Below are 17,290 nucleotides of genomic sequence, written 5' to 3'. Positions count from 1 at the left end.
GTTGCGTGGCCCGATGCCGGTCAACCAGTCGCAAGCTGACTTGACGAGATGGTTGGTGCTTGGCCTCGTGGGATGTCGCTGATGCATTTGTCGGAGGCGCACCACGGTTAGCAATTCTGGGAGCAGATGGCAGTCGATGTATTTTCCGAAAACTGTCGACTTGTAATTGATGATGTGTGTAATAACTTGAGGTTTTGCCGATATCCATGAGTAGAGGTCCTTTGGGTCTTCTAAATACGATATAATCATCAGATATAGCTCTGTCGGAAAGAACCATGTCGTCGACATGGTGCGCCAGGGTTTGTCTTGCTCTACATGGGACTGGGGCCAAGTTCTGAAGGGACACGACAGGGTAAAGGGAGACAAAGTTTAGCCCTGGCTTTTTTCCGGTTCTGCCGAAGACATCAGAGTGGCGCTGGGGGTGCTTCCCAGTTAGCCAGTCTACATCTTGCGACAGATTTAATGGCATACAATCATGACCAGCTTGTAATATTGCATAGCAGCATATCAAATTAGTTTTGGTAACGGGGGCTAGATCGCTCTGCAGCAGCACCTCGCACAGTCCGAGTTATCAATCAATAAGGTAGTGACGAGATGTTCTTCATTAAGAGTTCAATTGAAAGTTATTGCTTTCAAGTAATCTTCTTGTTTTCATAATGGAGACCTTCTCTCCAGAAAATCAAGCAAGCACATAACTCCACTAACGCCATGACAGTATGACGCATTAGCTGAAGCAAATTCATGTAGATATTCAACGAGCCAATCCTCGAAAAGGTATGTTACCATGCAACAACCCACGGTTGGACCCCAATGTGCGAGCCTGGGTAGTAGTCTTTGATCCATGTCTTCAAGCTGCCTTGAAACCATTGAAGCGGGCTCGTAGTTGCCTCTATTGCAGACCTGCATTTAGAATTGGCTCGGGAGAGTGCTCCTATTATCTTTGTTTGTCTTTCACCCTCGTCAAGACGCAGCAAAGGAGCCAGTCTACAGATACCTCCCGATAAAAGCTTCCAGGCGTTGTGAATACCGTCCATACGATCCCAGTTTTGTTGCTCTTGTAAGGTTTCGAGATATGCGACCACAGTGAAGCCATCATATCCATCCTTGACGATGAATTCACCCGTATCCATGCAGGCAATTCGATAGAGTGGAACCCGGCCTTGATCCGTGGGTATCAAACCAACTTCTGACGGTCTTAAAAGTCGGCGAGCTTCAGCCCCAGTCATGGATTCAATACCCGTCCGCGTCCAAGTCACAAATTTTCGATAATAGCTCCAGCGTGCTGAATGAAAGATGACTTTCTGTGTTCCAAGGGCTTCTTTTAGAGTTTGCACTCCTTCTTGCAGAACCACGTCTGAACCCCGGAAAGGCTGGGCATCAACCTGCCGTATGTTCAAAACCTGGCGCAAAGCTGAATCAATAATACTGTCGCATGTGCGGCTGAGACAAGAAGCAAGCTTATCTATTTGCTCGCCGAAATCGACGGCACGAATGTCAATTCGCGTTGACGTGTCCTCGGTTGCCATTGATAAAATCTCGAACGGTGTTTGATCGGACGTATGATCAGGGAATTCCCTGCCGTAACAGAAACACAGTACGTAGATCTCGAAGAGGAGAACAAGCTTCTTCTGAACGAACATGCTGTGCTCGTCTTTCTTGTCCCAGAAACTATCGTGCTGGAGTAATCTCGTCGTCCGCTCGTCATACAACATGAAATTCAGACCCTCGGGTCGCTTGGAGTGCTCGGGGTGCTCGTGGAGCCACGGAGTCTCGGGCCAGAACGAGTCATCTCTGTAGCGATAGTTCTGCATTGCCGTGACAATGCATTCTACCTCGTCCATGAGTTCTAGGAGGGCTAACGCTGAAGCTTTGTCCGTGGGCCACACCAATCCAGGGGTGCTTTCCTCGGCGGCGACTTTCGACTTGAAGGCGGATATGACGAGATCTTGAACGCTCGGTAGCTCGGTGGACTGCTGGTGGATTTCGCGGAGGCGTAAAATACTCAGAGCCGGGGGAAGGAGATCGCGATCCATGAAAGACTCGAAAGCCACTGACTTATTTTCCAGGAGTTTCTGTAAAACATCGGGATCTACTGAGATCCAAGAAAGGAAGTCTTTTGCGGACGTCAAATAGGCTGCCACCATATTCGTCAGCTCTACTGGAAGACGAATCAGAGTCGCCATCTTGCGCTTGAAGAGGAGTTGTTGTAATGTGTGTTTTGGCTTCTGTTGATCTGCGGTGTCAGCTCAAATGATTGACAGGTGATTAGGTTCGCTTATTAGGGGTGCCGAAGTCAGTACTGAAGCACGGAAGAAAGACAAAGACGCCTAAGATTGGGAGGAAAACTAGATTGCGAAATTGTGGAATAACCGGCCCTAAAAGATATGACTGGTGTGATCAGTCATCTACCTTATGTATTGGACACCTCTATGACCCTCGGGATGGTTGACACGTGGCTGCAGCTATAGGGACAAGTCTGTTCAATCTACACCATTGCAGCCCTTGACGCAGATGCCTAGAGGCAACTCTATTTGCCTCCGTTCTGGCTCACAAAGCCCTGCTTCGTCAAAGCTTCCAGATACCCACTCGTCCGCTTCACACCTTCATGGCCACTTGCCTTCGCCGCCTCAAACGCAACACGGTACACGTGCAACCCCTCGGAAAACAACGGCCGGTGGTGTTTCCAGCCAGTGAGGTTCGTGAGCTTTGTAGAGTCTGTCCACTGCGGAAAGTTGATAATTCCATTTGGCCAGGGGTTTTCGTCATCCTTCAGCTCAGAAGGGTCGACATACTTCAGCCCCGCTGTGATGTTGTACTCCTTGACCAGGGCTTTCGCCACCTCGTCCACAGTCTCGTACCTTTGGGCAGAGATGTTGAAGACCTGGCCCTCAACTTCGGATGTGTTGACGTGGGAAGCAATGGCGACGTATGCCTCTCCACAATCGTCGACATGCAAGGCATGAACAATGGTGTTTGGTGGGGCGGGCAGCAAGAGGGGCTTTCCGTCGGCGGCTGCCTTGGCCGCAACATCGAAGAAGGCCTTGTAGAAGCTTGAGCTTCGACCGTAGACGTTCGTAGGTCTGACCAATACCGGAGCGAAGACATCGCTGTGATCAAAGATCTTCCTTGCATGCGTCGCACGGTTAATGAGGAAAGGTACCGTGTTGATCGGAGAGTCCTCCGTGTGCGGGGCGAGGTCCGGGGCGCCGTGGTAGTGGGGCCCGATGCCGTAGTCCTTGCAGCCGGAGCTGAAGATCACAATGGGTCTAGTTCCTGCGGCAGAGCTTGCGGCGCCAACAGTTCGCAGAAGCTTGATCGTGTTGTTGTAATGCGGCATGTAGTCTAAAGGGTTCTCGGTTGCCGATACGATCGCATCGACGGTGGCCGGAAGGTGAGCCTGGATCTCCGCGTGTGCGGATAGGTCGTCGATCGCGCCGACGATTGGGATGATCTCCTCTTGGGCGAGAGCTGTTGCGGCCGACAGAGATCGGACGAGTCCGTAGGTTTTCCATCCAGCGGCAACGAAGGCGCGCGCTACAGCGTTGCCGATGTAGCCGTTCGCGCCAGTGACAAAGACAGTTTTAGGTGCCATTTTGACTTGATTGCAGGGTTTTGATGGTCTTCTCTTCGTCATTTTGAGTTCCGGTTCGTGATTTATAGTCACGGCTGTTACTTCTTTAAGACGGTCGACGAGATCTCGTGATAACGTTGACAGCTCCGTTTCCTGAAATCATCAGCGGGGCAAGGAAAGAATCTGAGATAATGCGGAGGAACAATGTGGCCGAGACGGCTGGTTTATGGTAATACTGTGGCGATGGCTGTGACGGGGATGGTGATCCATTGTTGGCATCTAATCATTACATCGCACAAGTTTACACCAGTCAGAACGCAATGCGACCTGACGTGTTGCGCCTCCAGCATGGGCCACTATGCAGCGGATGGGTTCATGCAGACCAGAAGTCAATCGTTTCAGAAGATCTGCGATTGTGTACAACTGATTCAACAAGGGCATGTTTTCCCTGTGTCGACCTGCAGCACCTTGGATCGCCCTTGGGGCGGAATTCATATTCCGCAAGGGTCCCCGTTCCGCTCCAATTCGGCCGACCGATTGCTAAGCTCGGCGCAATGCACGTAAGATGCGCCTTATCAGCCCCGGCATCCCACTTGCACCATGGGCGACTATTTGTGGGCAATTCGATTGCTGCGCACTGTAGTGAATGCCCATCATTTTGATTGAACTGAAAAGTACGGTGCGGTAGAGTCGCCTCCGAGTTGTCTCCGGCACCGGAACCCGGCATTACGGGGCAGATATCCGGGTCCGGCCGGACTCGAAACTCTGTGCTAGAAAGTCAGTACTCGATTGACATACAACATTCAATACTCAAAGTTTCACCAATCTTTACCTGAAGCCCGCAAAACGATCTTATTTTTGATTCATATGGATATTAGGTGTTCTCTCTGCCTAAACCTTCATTTCTTAGTTTCTAGTGGCCATGTTGCTAGTCACATAGACACCGAACTTTGCCATCCTGCGATATCTTATAGGCCGCGCCTTATTCGCAGTCATCACTGGCAACAGAATCGAAAATGTTTGGCGGAGTGTTGATACCGCAACGACCGTTGGCATCGCACGTTCCCTGACGATCTCTCTGGTCAACTCTGCCGGTACAGGGTTGACCCTCCTTGCTGGCACCGGTCGCCGCACCGGCAGCAGCCCCAGCTGCGCCTCCGGCCGCAGCTCCGGCAGCAGCACCGCCAGCGACCTGGGATGCTTTACCACCTCTGGCTGGAGCTACAAATGCAATATTAGTAGATGTACAAAATGAGTGTGCCTTATAAACATGTTACCCACAGGCAAAAGTCTGGCCAACCAGAACAGTTAGGAAAAAGACGGTGAAGGTGGAAATTTGCATTTTGACGGAGCAGCAAATAGTGTTATGCCAGATAACGACAAATTAAACAGAAAGTCTTAGAATTCGAAGGGAAGAAGAGAGATGTGATTATAGTATAGTTGTTCAAGAATGCTCCTGTGATTGCGGGAGAAGGTGTCATCTTAAATACCGAGTGTCACTCAACAAGCTTAAATGTTCACAGGCGTTGTTTTGACGAGGCAGTCCAATTGACATATTGACAGCGTACCGAACCATTGGCCCCAGGGAGGGACGTTCTGCCTCAGAACTTTGCGGGGAGAGCTTCAAAAAGCCAGGGGCGGCCATGAGCTGATGCCAATCCGAACGCCTCGCTGGGTTGAGTTTACATCGCTCCTTAGGGCTGTAGGGAAACATCAGCTCCATTATTCGTTCTTTTTGCTGTCAAGTAAAACCTTTGCTACCTCGCTTAAGGATCTGAGGCGTTTTATGGGTTGCGTTTCTATAGAAGTGCATAAGCGGTCCCCCCGAACTGTCTTTGCCTCCCGAGTCCGAATGATTCGCATATAGAGCGAACGACATGACTCTTTCCACTCCAAAACTTCGGAATGCCATGAACAGAGTGGTCCATATGAGCCAGAATCGCGGTTCTGGCTTCAAAGAATGGATAATCATAGCCTTGATATTGGCGTAGCGGGTGGCTTGTCATCAACGTTTGCGTCACAGCCCGTCGTTCGTTCCATGTGAGTCTTTAGTGCTCAAATTCATTCCAACTAGACCTCTTACGGCAGGCAATCTGTAGCTCTCGTTGTAATAATTACGCATCGGAAGTATCGTACCATAATGCTTTTCTTTAGATTGTCTGCCCGTTGACCGGCATCGACGGTGCCTTGTTAGATCAACGGATGTAATGAACACTCCAAATTATGGAATTCCTAGTCCCGTTTCATTTGTGACTTTTGCAATTATGAATTGCCCCCATGCTAACGACGAAGTATAATTGGCACCGTCCCGTTGATAGTATGCAAACACAGGTGCACACCAGTAGCCGCCCTCTGGACGATCAATCTCCACTACTGCATGTATCAATTTGCTGAAAGCCGGAACAGTACATGATACGATGCCGCCTGCAACGACATATGCCATGTCAAAGTGAACTTCAAGTCTCCAAATGCGCTGTCGACAACCCCCACCCCCCCACCCCCTTGAAAAGCCGTCTCACTTGTATTCATCATGGCGCGTATCCTCAAGGTCTTTTCGAATCGAGATATGTTGAAATAATTCAACGTATTGACAGATGGTCCGGACTTTCTATGGATCAATTACCATGACCTTAGGCTGACCTTCCCGCCAAGGTACCCATCCATGGATGCTAACGTAGCAAGGGCATTTGCTAGCCTGTCAGTTAAGGCGGGAAAAAATCACACCATCCGTTTGGAATACAAGACAATGCCGAAGGATCTTGTGGCATTCTACCATCAAAAGTGCCAAGGGGGCTTCTGCCTTGGTATGGTGGGTAACATGCAGGGTCCATAAGGCTGCCTGGGATTGGGGGCTATCTAGATGACTGCGCATGGACGGAATTGGACATTTGCCCGAGCTACGCCTGGAGGCCAAAAGGAACCTCGGTATTCCTTCGAGGCAATGCAAATGGTGAACGCTAGTCAAATGACCAGTACGTTGCCTCTCTCGCTACCACCACGTGTCTGACGTAAGAATAAAGAAGAGTCAAATCCACAAGTGCCGGCTCAGGTAAAATCAACGTCGAAGAGAGATGTCACCCTTAGCAATGCGTGTCTTTCCATGAAGACAGCCTAAGTGCTTCCTCCAAGCATTTTCTTCCGCGATCCGGATCAAGGAAAAGGATATCACTATTCATTTGCCCGCTTTCGAATATGCCAGGGCGAACAACATTGCAGGATTGCGTATCCACAGCTGCTTACGTTGGGGGCTAGCTGGTGGCTCAGTTCCCGACTCTTGGAATAAGATTTGCCCGATCATGTTGGTGTTTTCAGCTCGCAACTCATGTCTGGATTCAGTTCTGACTAGCAAAACTGGTTTGAACTAAGGTTCCAAGGCAGACGAGTATCTCCACAAATCCAGCAAAAAGCCCCATCAAGTCATTGAAAGTTACCTAGACCTCCCTGAAGTATTCGACATAAGTGATGACTGACGAACACGAACGGCACGGCAAGGCCCCAGCTTTTGGGAGATGGCTGTGTTTGCCAGCTACAGAAGACAGAGGGTCAGACGATCCTATTAAAAGGGTCGCGCGAGACGCTGTGGCAGTTGCTTTTCTTTACCCAAGCCAAGCATATCTGTACATTCAGTAAACATGAGATCATTTACATCGGGAACCTTCGCCTGCTTAGCAGTGGCTGCATCAGCGCTGCATATCCCCCGCCAAGACAACACCCTCTTAGTCGATGTTGCTCCCGACTATCCTCGGCCATATGTTCTACCCAGATTCAAAGGTCGGGCTGTCAAACTGACTGGCTCAGACATCATTCGGTTAGCCATAACTGCAAACTCATCTGGAGGTGCATTCTCCATGGTGCAGCACAATGGCAAGACCTCAGGCTGGACAGCCGCCAGACCGCACACTCACGAGAAAACTCACGAGCACTTTTATTGCACCCGAGGCCGCGTGGAGCTCTGGGCACAAAAGAATATCACCGGTGCTGATCATGAGGCCCGAGTTGCGTCTGTGGGCGACTATGGAAATGCGCCTCCAGGCACTATACACACTTTTCAACTTATCGATCCGGACAGCCAATTGAATCACATCTTTCATCCTGCTGGATTCGAGGATCTCTTTGCGAAGCTCAGTCTCGGCGAGTACGAATCCGAAGTTGGATCGCCATACGTTCCGATTGAGAAGGACCCTGACCCGTTCGGGGTTCTCACGCCTGAGGTGTACGAACAACTTCGATCCATGGACTTGATTGCCGCCTCAGCAGAGGTATTCACGCCCAGAAGAGATTTGATCAACGGCACTGCGGGCGACGCCGGATTGCCGTGGCATGACGGACCAAACAGCTTACCAAGTGACCCAACTGAGCCATACTTTGTTGCCAACAACTACGGTTCAGCATACCTCAACTCTGAGAACGGATACAAAGTCATACAGCCTTTGGTCACACCCCCGCAGACGGATGGAAACTTCACCATGGGCACCATAGTACTCTCCCCGAAACTCGATAATCAAGCCCCGACGACGGTCACACTGCCCCATCATTTTGCCTTGGAGCTACAAGAGGGTCAACTGTCTCTATCCGTGGATAGGTTCGAAAGTCTGAGCTTGCTGCAAGGAGATGTCGCCTTTGTGCCTGCTCACACGACTTTCTCTTTTTATGCCACGGTGCCCTTGACCAAACTTCTTTACATGAATGGCGGGGACCAAGGATTGGATCATCAGCTACTGCAGAAGAGTATTTTTTGGGGTTTTCCAGTGTATCCCTCTTAACGTCTGCTCTTGAAGTTTGGAACTTGGATTTCTTACATGAGTATTTATAAAGAGATACACATAGAATTTGTTATCTCGGAGGCATATGTAGAATTTGTACTTATGTATCTTTCTGGTTTATTGGACTCTATTATTAACAGCTGTTTTCATGGGCTTAGTGTGTTCCATTCACACCGTTGGCTTTGCCAGCCAAGAATTCCTTCTTGAAGACGGCCTCCATCTCTTTCCTGAAGGCCACAGCCTGTGCCTTTTCGCTGTACTCGACGTCCTGCCAGCTCAGTCCCTGGTCCTTCTTCACATCACGCTTGAGAACAAAGCCATGTGCCAGGCCAATAGGCAGGCCCTCAATGGCCATAGAGTTCTCGGCAGTGGTAAGCTTTCCGTACACAGTGAAGCCGCCTTCACCATCCAATTTCTCGCCTGCCTTGAGATCACGCTTCGCTGTGGCAACAACATCTCCCGCCCATGTCTTAGTCTGGCCGGTTGGTTCGCCGCGAACCATTATTGTCGCGACTGAGACGCCAAGTTCCAGACCAATGAGATGGTAGGGCTTGTACTGGGCGGCATACCAGCCAGAAGGGTCTGTCTTCAAGCCATATTGCTTGAAACATTCCCTCTGGTATTCTCCAGGTGCTATCAGTCAAACAACATTATTAGTACCCAATCTTGAGGAACATCATTTGAGCAAGGAACACTCACCTTTGATCATCACATAAACACCCCATCTCAAATCATTGAATACCCATCGACCGTCCTTTTCCATGCAAGACACAACTTCTACGGTGCCATTCTTCTCGAGTTGGCCTCCTTCGCTGGTGGGCTTTAACACCGTAGGGAGGTCCCACACGCCACAGGGAGGGAACCTCAGCCCACCTGAAGGAGGGCTTAGGTCACATCCGTTGGCGACGGCAGCCATCTCCAAAGCACTCTTAGTCCCATCAAGGAAACTGTTGAACATTTGCGGGTTGAAGTCGCCCCCGGCAAGCTGCTCCTTGGTGAATCCGTAATAGTTCCACACAGTATCCGGCGTGGAGTAGTGGTACTCGGGCAAATGCTTGGTTCCCTTGCCTGCGCACACGACTTCGAAGCCAGCCGTCTTGGCCCAGTCCACCATCTCAGCAATGAGTGCCGGCTGGTCTCCGTATGCCATTGAGTAGATGATGCCAGCCTCCCTCGCCTTCCGTGCCAGCAAAGGTCCAGCCAGAACATCGGCTTCAACATTGATCATGACGATGTGCTTCTTGTGCTCACAGCAGAGGAGAGCGTGACGAATGCCTGCTGCAGGGTTTCCGGTGACTTCTAGCACGACGTCAATTTCCGGGGTGGCAATCAGTGTTGCTGAGTCTGTCGTAATGGCTGTTTTTCCTGCAGCAATGGCTTCGGAAATGCTCAACGAGGCAGTCGCGTCGAACTTGCCCTCGGGATAACCAGTGCGCTTCAGAGAAGCAAGAGCTCGGTCAGAAGAAAGATCCGCAATGGCAGCCAAGTGAACTCCAGGCGTGCGGTGGGACTGAGAGATGTACATGGACCCGAACTTGCCAGCGCCAATGATGCCGACCTGAACTGGCTTTCCGGCCTTTTCGAGGTCGGCGAGTTTTGTTGAAAGGCTTGTCATGATGTCGATGATGTCTTGATTATTGAAGAAAAATAATGATAATCTGGGGTGAAGAGCTGGCGTTTGATCTTGAACGAGTAGAAAAGGAGCCCACGTCGATCAGTAGTTCTACAACCGCCTGTTGAATTGGGACCCTGACCATATTTATCATGTAGATTCGTTCGCTCTCCTCATGCATACATTTCTGTAACTTATTGTGAGGTATCCACGATGCGTAGCATCCCCACTACCGTATGAGTCTGGTTGGATGTTGACCACCGGCACTTCGCCGATTTCCCGACACCTCCACTCCACGGCGGGTGTGGTCGCAGTACCCCACAACCAACGTCCAACTGGAGGCAAGATTGTGCTGTGTGCAACGTACTATGCTTTTCTTTTTCCGGGCCAACCTAGGTGTGAAGTCGTCTGATCAATGTTTGCTTCACCAGGCATCGCTCCGTGCGCATCATCTCCAGTGAGGTCATTACTGCATAGTATGTGTTTAGCATTCGGGGAATCGGCCTTTGAAATCATTCGGCAGAGCTTTCCCCGGACCATCCACCCCCAGATATTCCAATGTAAGCGTGATTCCTACTGCCCTTCTGACTGCCCAAGGCTGGGGTTCCGAGTGCCAAGATCGCCCGGCCATCTGCCCGTACCTTACGAATGTGATTAAAGGATTGCTGCCATTCATAAGATAGATCAATTGGTTACAGGAATAGTACTTAAGCTCGTGCACCTCTACGTATCAAATGCTTGCCGCAATTCTGAACATTGACAACTCAGTTTCCGTCAATACCGCCACTCGTTTCTCTCAGGCACTTAGATGCCATTTTTGAGCCTGCAAATTTGCGTACTTTGAACTACTTTCTTCCAGTCGCCTGAAATATGTCGAAGAAAGAAAACGAGGTCGACTCTGGGCCATCTCCTGTGGACTACGCAGCAATAGTCGCGTCCTGGTCCCCCGAGGAGAGGTCTGAGAGGGAGAAGAAGTTTGTCCGAAAGATCGATTGGAGATTACTGCCGATTTTGGTTAGTGAAATCGAGACGTTGGCTTGATAACTTGGGCAAGATTACTGACTAGCTCCTTCCAGATCATTGTGTACATCATGAACTACATCGACAGGAATGCTGTTCGTAAGTGCCTTTCACCCTATGTATCTGTGCTCTGCTTCGTCAAGATTGCGAAGACGGAAACATCCGAGGCGAAGCTGACTCGATGTCTTGCCTTAGCCCATGCCAGAGTTCAGGGCCTTGAAAAGGACCTGAACATGTCTGGTTACCAGTACAACATTGTTCTCTCGGTGACCTTCGTCGGATACATCTCCATGCAAGGTATGAACAGCCCTCGGGTCACCTTGTGGCAGAACTAACCCTACTCAGTGCCCAGCAATATGATCCTCACCAAAGTTCGGCCCAGCTGGTATCTCTCTGGGTGCATGGCAGCATGGGGTATCGTAAGTGGCCTGTCAGGGGCAGTCCACAATTTCACCGGTCTGGCTGTCAACAGGTTCTTTCTGGGTGTTACTGAGGTTTGTTTTGTACTCGCGCCTTAGCCTGAGGTACATGAACTAATCATATTACATAGGCACCCTTCTTCGTTGGTTGTGCTTTCTTATTTAGTGGATGGTACACCCGAAAAGAGCTCGGCCTGCGACTAGGAATCTTCTACTCCGCCGCGATGATATCCGGAGCTTTTGGAGGTTTGTTCGCTGCCGGCATCGCCGCTGCCTTTGCAAACAACCGACTCGAATCATGGCGCTGGCTCTTCATAATCGAAGGAATTGCCACGGTTGTATTTGCAGCAATCACCGCCTTCGTGATCCCCGACTGGCCCAGTACGACAAAGTGGCTTTCTCCCGAAGAAAGAGCCCTCGGTATCGTGCGCATTATTGAAGACGCTGGTGAGGAGGAAGAGGAAATCAGCACAGGGGCAGCCTTCAAGTTGACCGTCAAGGACTACCGCATCTGGCTCTGCGTCATTGGGCAAACCTGTCTTCAAGCTGTGGCCTCTCTCACCAATTTTTTGCCTACTCTGGTTCAGAACTTTGGCTACAACACTGTGAACACCCTACTCCTGACTTCCCCTCCGTATCTGGCAACGGTTTTGTTTTGTCTATTCAACACATGGTATTCGGACCGTACTTCGAAGCGATCGCCTCATATTATGTACCCTTCCATGGCCGCCGCAGCAGGCATCATCATCACTATCGCAACCACCAATACTGGAGCGCGGTACTTTGCATTGTTCCTCATGTTGCCTGGAACTTACGGCTGCTTCCAGGTTTCCAATGCATGGATGGCGAATATTGCCGCCCGCCCACAGAAGAAGAGAGCAATCGCCTTGGCAGTCAACAACTCCATTGGCAATCTCGCTCTCGTGTGGACGCCTTACCTATACCCATCAAGTGCAGGACCGCGTTATATCGTGGCATGGTCAGTTAATCTCGCCATGACGGCTATCATCGTTGTCAGCACACTCATCTTGACGATATGCTTGCGGAGGTGTAACAAGCAGATGGACAACTTGATAGACGATGTGACTCTTGAGCAAGCTGGCGTGGACGGCAAGGACCACAGTAGCCACATTGAGGAACGGAGTGACACGGATCATGCAGGAGGACGGCAGAGCAGATCGCGAGCGACGTGGAAATATCAAATCTAGGACACAGATATCATAGATGAATTTAATCATGCCCTGCAAAGAATCGGGCCATCCACGATGAAAAATGTTCCGACAATTATATTATCAATCTGGGCTAGTCCAATCATGAGATGCAGCGCGAATGAACCCAGGCGGACTTAGGACCGGCACACACACCCCTCTGCAGCCAAGATCCATGGACGCTAACCCCGCGTTTCTCTCTGCCGAATCATACATGATGGTGTGTTGGTGATCCCCACTCCCCCGCCCTGTAACCCGGCAGTAGTCTTCCTACCCTCGGGGTTTCCCCGAAGACCCGATGCTGCAGACCTGGACGAGAAACCAGCCATCCATCCATCCATCGGATGAAGCCCGTGATGTCCGGCAAAGGCGTGTGCAATCAACCCAAGAGCATAACGAATAGGAAGCCAACATGCCATCACCAGACTCATCGCGGGGAGAAGTACCGTCTGATGCCGGTACTACTCCGGCAATAGCATCGACGAACGGCGCCAAAGATGGTCGAGTGGGTGGTCCTGGTAGGAAGTCGAGAGCTTGTAAGTTCGAATTCGAGGTTGGGATGATGGATCTGAGGAATAGTGATTGACAATGACTTGGCTCGTTTAGGCTTGGAGTGTAAGAAGCTCAAGATGAGATGCGAGGTGTTTCCAGGAGACAGAAGGTGCCGGCATTGTCTTCGTCGCAACATCAGCTGCATCATTAAACGATCTTATGATGCTGATGTCGACACCGAGTATGATGTGACAAGAGCGCTTGAAGCGTACGAGTACGTGCGAAAGTCGTTGGATGGGTTCCTTCTCGGACCGCTGACAATGTGTTACCCGCCAAAGGAAGATAGACTCGATGCGCTCTGAGATCGAGCAGATGAACAACAAACTGGACGCGGTTCTAGCAGAGACGGCTAGGCTCCAAGCTGAGTCCGCAGCAAACGGCTCCCGTCGACAGCTTCAAGCACAGGCCCGGTATGAGGATCTCCCAGCGCCTCTGTCCCATGAAGATCCTCCATCTGTTCCGTCTCACCAATCCGTTGTTCAACATAGCGGTCCTCCGTCCGGGACACCGGGCAACATAACGAGTCCCGCTGGCATATCATGCAGAGAGGATAATACGCATATGGCCATGACACGGGAGAATTCGCCGGACCCGGTATCGCATGGCGATCCAAGCAATGGATCGGTAACTGTCGAGGATCCGATGGGCAGTCTGTACGAAGTGACCAGGCTTCGCAATATTCGTAGCAATAAGTCAAAAATGACGAGGCCACTCCCGGAAGGCCAAGAGCAACTCAACGACTTCATTTCTAGGGGAGTAATCGCCGAGTCGGAAGCTGAAGAGCTTTATGAGATGTAAGTCTTTCAGCTACAAGTAGCCCACGAGTTAGCTGACAACGAAACTAGCTTCCATACCTCACTGAACCACTATCTGTGGGTTGGTCTCGAACAAACGCATCCTTCCTTCATCTCAGTTCGACGGTCCTCCGAACTTCTGACCGCAACAATCCTAGCCGTGACTGCCCTCCACATCCCGACCTCCGCAGCAGCAGCAACATTCGACATATGCTACAAGGAATTTCTATCCCTCATATCCTCTTCCATGTTCTCCCGGTACCACTCCATAGATGACGTCCGCGGCCTCTGCATCGCCGCATTCTGGATGTCCGAAGTATCATGGAAGCTATCCGGACACGCCATCCGTATCGCTACGGAGCTAAACATTCATCAGTCCTTCACAGCAGCCTTGGACGGAAACAAAGAGCACTTCCTGCGAGCTAGGCTGTGGTACATGCTATACGTGTGCGACCACCACTTCAGCATCGCCTACGGACGCCCGCCTATGATTGCCGAAAGCATCCAGATTCGAGAACACGAGCTTTTCCTAGCCAGCCCGTTCTCGAACGCCTTGGACGCGAGAATCCTAAGCCAGGTCAACCTCATGCAAATCCTTACGCGGGTCTATGACCGCTTCGCAGAAAGAAAGCTGCCGGCCCTCAACGAGATCAGGGGCAGGTTCGGGTCCGCCCGAGACCCCGTAATCGGATTGACAAGCGGGACCAACAGCTTCTCCCAAGGCAGAGCAGACGCAACTGACCAGTCTTCCAGCAACGACCCTTCCACCGCCATGCTGGTCGAGTCGGACTTTGAAGCCCTGCGCATGTTCAACCTGGAAATCGACCAGTGGCGGATGCGCTGGCACGCGCGCCAGACGCGAAACTTCTGCATCGGCAGCTTTCCCCCGCTGGGCATCATTCTCTACTCGTACTTCGCCAAGCTCCAAATCAACTCGCTGGCCGTCCGCGGCATCTCTCTCGCAGGTTCGACGCAGGACCAGTTCCTCTCCACGGAACGCAAAGAGTTTGCGAACCTGGCAGTTTCCGCCGCCGTGAGTATCATCACGTTCGTCCTGGAGGAGGACGACATGCGTAGGGCGCTGGTCGGCACGCCACTGTATGTGCACACGATGATTGCGTTTGCGAGCGTGTTCTTGATGAAGGTCGCAACGCGGTGGAACTCGGTCATGGGCTTGAAGGTGGAAGAGGAGTACGTTGCAAGGCTTCTGGGTAGGATGATTGGTGTGCTGAAGAGCGCGGTCACGTCGGACCGGCATGTGCTGAAGCATATTGCGACGGGCTTGGAAAAGATGCTGGAGAGAATGGAGGAGTCTAGGCGACGAAGGCAGAACTGTGAGAATGTGGGAGCAGCACGAGGGCAGATGGATGGGCCGGCAGGTGTTGGTATGATGGGCAGCTTTGGAGGACATCAATACGGAGTCGGCTATGAAGTCAGCCCGAACGCGAATAGAGGAGTTGACGCATTCTCCCGACCTTCGGTAGATGCGGGCGGGCTGATAGGTGCGCACTTAAACACCCCGGCAACTTGGGGAGCTGGCGGGTTGGGTCAAACTCCTCACCAGCCTGTGGACCACTCTTACTTTGGCGACGGACTCAACTTGATGGATGATAACTTGATCTTCGAGGCGTTTGGAACGGGGTCCGCAAACGATGTGTACAACCTTCTATCTAGTCAATTTTCTTCTGGGTAGGGCTCTGTTTCTGTGACACAACAGGTAACACCAAATCTGTCTACAAAAGTCGTGTTGACTCTAGCTTTTCTACAACAATTGCCTGCATTGAAATCATTCTTCATCGGCGGGGTCGCTAGGCCAGAAGAACCAAGACAAGACAATAAAGAACTTCATCACCGCCGCAGTCCACAACGCGCCCGCGATGCCAAATGAACTATGCGCGAACAAACCTCCGCAAATGGCCCCGACGAGCAGCAGCACAGGCGCGCCGACCCTGCGGTTCCGCTCCGCGTTGCGCACCGAAAACAGCTCGGCGTCGGAGAACAGGTCGCAGTAGATACTCGTCAGCACGACGCTGGTGAGGGCGTTGTACTTGAGCGCGCGGCTCGTGACGGCCTGGCCGCAGCTCTGGAAGGCGATGAGCGCGATGGGGACCAGCACGTTCCACGCGATCTCGTCCTTGCCGGCCGCGGGGCCGAAGGTCAGGATGACGGCCGCGGCGGTGCACAGCAGCGTCTGCAGGATGAAGGACGCGCAGAGCACCCAGCGGCGCTTCGGGGAGAAGAAGCGGTGGAAGCGGCTGAAGACGAAGGAGCCCAGGCAGAAGGAGCCGAGCGAGGTGGCGGACTTGATCCAGCGGGTGGATTCGGTGGGGGCGGCGAGGCCGAGGCCGATGTAGACGGTGTTTCCTGGGTGTTTGTGTCAGTCGCCAACGCTTTGGGGCGAAACAGGAAACAGTTTTGTTGTCTGTTGCTGTGGGGGCCGTTGAGGAAACACGGAGAGGGGATGTACCTGTTTGCATTGAGACGAAAGAGCCCCAGATGGAGATGGAAGAGCTGTCCAGAAGACCGGTGATGATGTAGCACGCCAAGAGGACGAGGTCTGCCCAGTCGCGCTGCACGTCGGTGGTCAACTTCTTGCGGAGGGACTTTGTTGGCTTCCTGCTGCCGCCGCCGCCGCCCAGCAGAGGCTGCTCCTCATCGGCATGGGCGTGCGAGTCGCCGTTGACCACCGGCACCGAGTTGGTGACGGAGCCGTAGTTCCCGTTGGTGCTCATCTTGGATGCGGAAGACTGGTGTGAAAGCTTTCGCGTCTCTCGGGTCGAACAGTCCAATGACTGACTAGTGTAGAATCGGGAAAAGCAAAAGAAGCCGGGCTGTCTGCAGAGAAGACGCGCGATGTTAACAGACAAATATCGTCACTGGGCAAGCTATGACCTAATTAGGGGAGCCGTTACCCACTGTAAAGCTCTGACCGGGTGATGAAGTGTTGGCGTTATAAATAAAATAAGGTCGGATGTTACAAACGGACAAGACGGGACGCGCAATGTGCCAGTGCCGGTCTGCCGCGGTCCACACTGAGATTAGAGATCGCAGGGTCGCTCGCGAAATGTTTCCAGGTTTTCCAGCCTGGTTTATATGGGCCAGGGAGGATGCCGAGAAGGAAAAGGTGCGGATAGCAATGCCGAAGAAAAGCCAAGAGCTCACCCCGCCCTTGAGACGACGCTGTGTGGTGCCCCTTGGTGTTTTTGTATGTTGTGTCTGCTTGATGAGGGGTGAAGGGTCAATGGGCACTAAAGATAGGAAATCAAGAGGGGGAAATCAACCATTGGAGAAGAGCTCGAGGTACGGTAAACTGAGATTGGATGAGATGTGCAAAAGGGCTTGCTGCAGTGA

At 51.8% G+C, this 17,290-nt stretch overlaps 8 protein-coding genes across 8 annotated transcripts; 3 read left to right on the top strand and 5 right to left on the bottom strand.

The window, feature by feature from the left end:
- Window positions 1-779: 779 nt before the first annotated feature.
- Window positions 780-2,183, bottom strand: CGCS363_v005682 (uncharacterized protein; the record flags this gene model as incomplete). The annotated part of the gene is made up of 1 exon (XM_036637531.1): window positions 780-2,183. One exon carries the CDS (start codon window positions 2,181-2,183, stop codon window positions 780-782), a length of 1,404 nt encoding a protein of 467 aa, XP_036497036.1.
- Window positions 2,184-2,527: 344 nt separating this feature from the next.
- Window positions 2,528-3,592, bottom strand: yfnG (putative sugar dehydratase/epimerase YfnG; the record flags this gene model as incomplete). The annotated part of the gene is made up of 1 exon (XM_036637530.1): window positions 2,528-3,592. One exon carries the CDS (start codon window positions 3,590-3,592, stop codon window positions 2,528-2,530), a length of 1,065 nt encoding a protein of 354 aa, XP_036497683.1.
- A 961-nt stretch (window positions 3,593-4,553) lies between these two features.
- On the bottom strand, window positions 4,554-4,913 carry CGCS363_v005680 (uncharacterized protein; the record flags this gene model as incomplete). The annotated part of the gene is made up of 2 exons (XM_036637529.1): window positions 4,554-4,792; window positions 4,853-4,913. The coding sequence occupies 2 exons, from the start codon at window positions 4,911-4,913 to the stop codon at window positions 4,554-4,556; spliced, it is 300 nt and encodes a 99-aa protein (XP_036497684.1).
- Window positions 4,914-7,203: 2,290 nt separating this feature from the next.
- QDOI-1 (Quercetin 2,3-dioxygenase) lies at window positions 7,204-8,334 on the top strand (the record flags this gene model as incomplete). Its single annotated transcript, XM_036637528.1, has 1 exon — window positions 7,204-8,334. One exon carries the CDS (start codon window positions 7,204-7,206, stop codon window positions 8,332-8,334), a length of 1,131 nt encoding a protein of 376 aa, XP_036498292.1.
- Window positions 8,335-8,488: 154 nt separating this feature from the next.
- On the bottom strand, window positions 8,489-9,949 carry CGCS363_v005678 (uncharacterized protein; the record flags this gene model as incomplete). The annotated part of the gene is made up of 2 exons (XM_036637527.1): window positions 8,489-8,967; window positions 9,034-9,949. 2 exons carry the CDS (start codon window positions 9,947-9,949, stop codon window positions 8,489-8,491), a joined length of 1,395 nt encoding a protein of 464 aa, XP_036498291.1.
- Window positions 9,950-10,816: 867 nt separating this feature from the next.
- On the top strand, window positions 10,817-12,593 carry CGCS363_v005677 (putative transporter; the record flags this gene model as incomplete). The annotated part of the gene is made up of 5 exons (XM_036637526.1): window positions 10,817-10,960; window positions 11,023-11,065; window positions 11,162-11,263; window positions 11,312-11,460; window positions 11,517-12,593. The coding sequence occupies 5 exons, from the start codon at window positions 10,817-10,819 to the stop codon at window positions 12,591-12,593; spliced, it is 1,515 nt and encodes a 504-aa protein (XP_036498284.1).
- A 412-nt stretch (window positions 12,594-13,005) lies between these two features.
- On the top strand, window positions 13,006-15,632 carry prtT-5 (Transcriptional activator of proteases prtT; the record flags this gene model as incomplete). The annotated part of the gene is made up of 4 exons (XM_036637525.1): window positions 13,006-13,129; window positions 13,200-13,359; window positions 13,424-13,939; window positions 13,991-15,632. The coding sequence occupies 4 exons, from the start codon at window positions 13,006-13,008 to the stop codon at window positions 15,630-15,632; spliced, it is 2,442 nt and encodes an 813-aa protein (XP_036498283.1).
- Window positions 15,633-15,725: 93 nt separating this feature from the next.
- On the bottom strand, window positions 15,726-16,671 carry CGCS363_v005675 (uncharacterized protein; the record flags this gene model as incomplete). The annotated part of the gene is made up of 2 exons (XM_036637524.1): window positions 15,726-16,303; window positions 16,407-16,671. 2 exons carry the CDS (start codon window positions 16,669-16,671, stop codon window positions 15,726-15,728), a joined length of 843 nt encoding a protein of 280 aa, XP_036498286.1.
- Window positions 16,672-17,290: the final 619 nt, after the last annotated feature.

This window comes from Colletotrichum siamense (genome assembly GCF_013390195.1).
Source record: "Colletotrichum siamense strain Cg363 chromosome Unknown KSG_Cg363_contig03, whole genome shotgun sequence".
Taxonomy (NCBI): Eukaryota; Fungi; Ascomycota; class Sordariomycetes; order Glomerellales; family Glomerellaceae; genus Colletotrichum; species Colletotrichum siamense.
The sequence above is the reverse complement of the archived record's forward strand: the minus strand, read 5'-3'. Positions and strand labels throughout refer to the sequence as shown.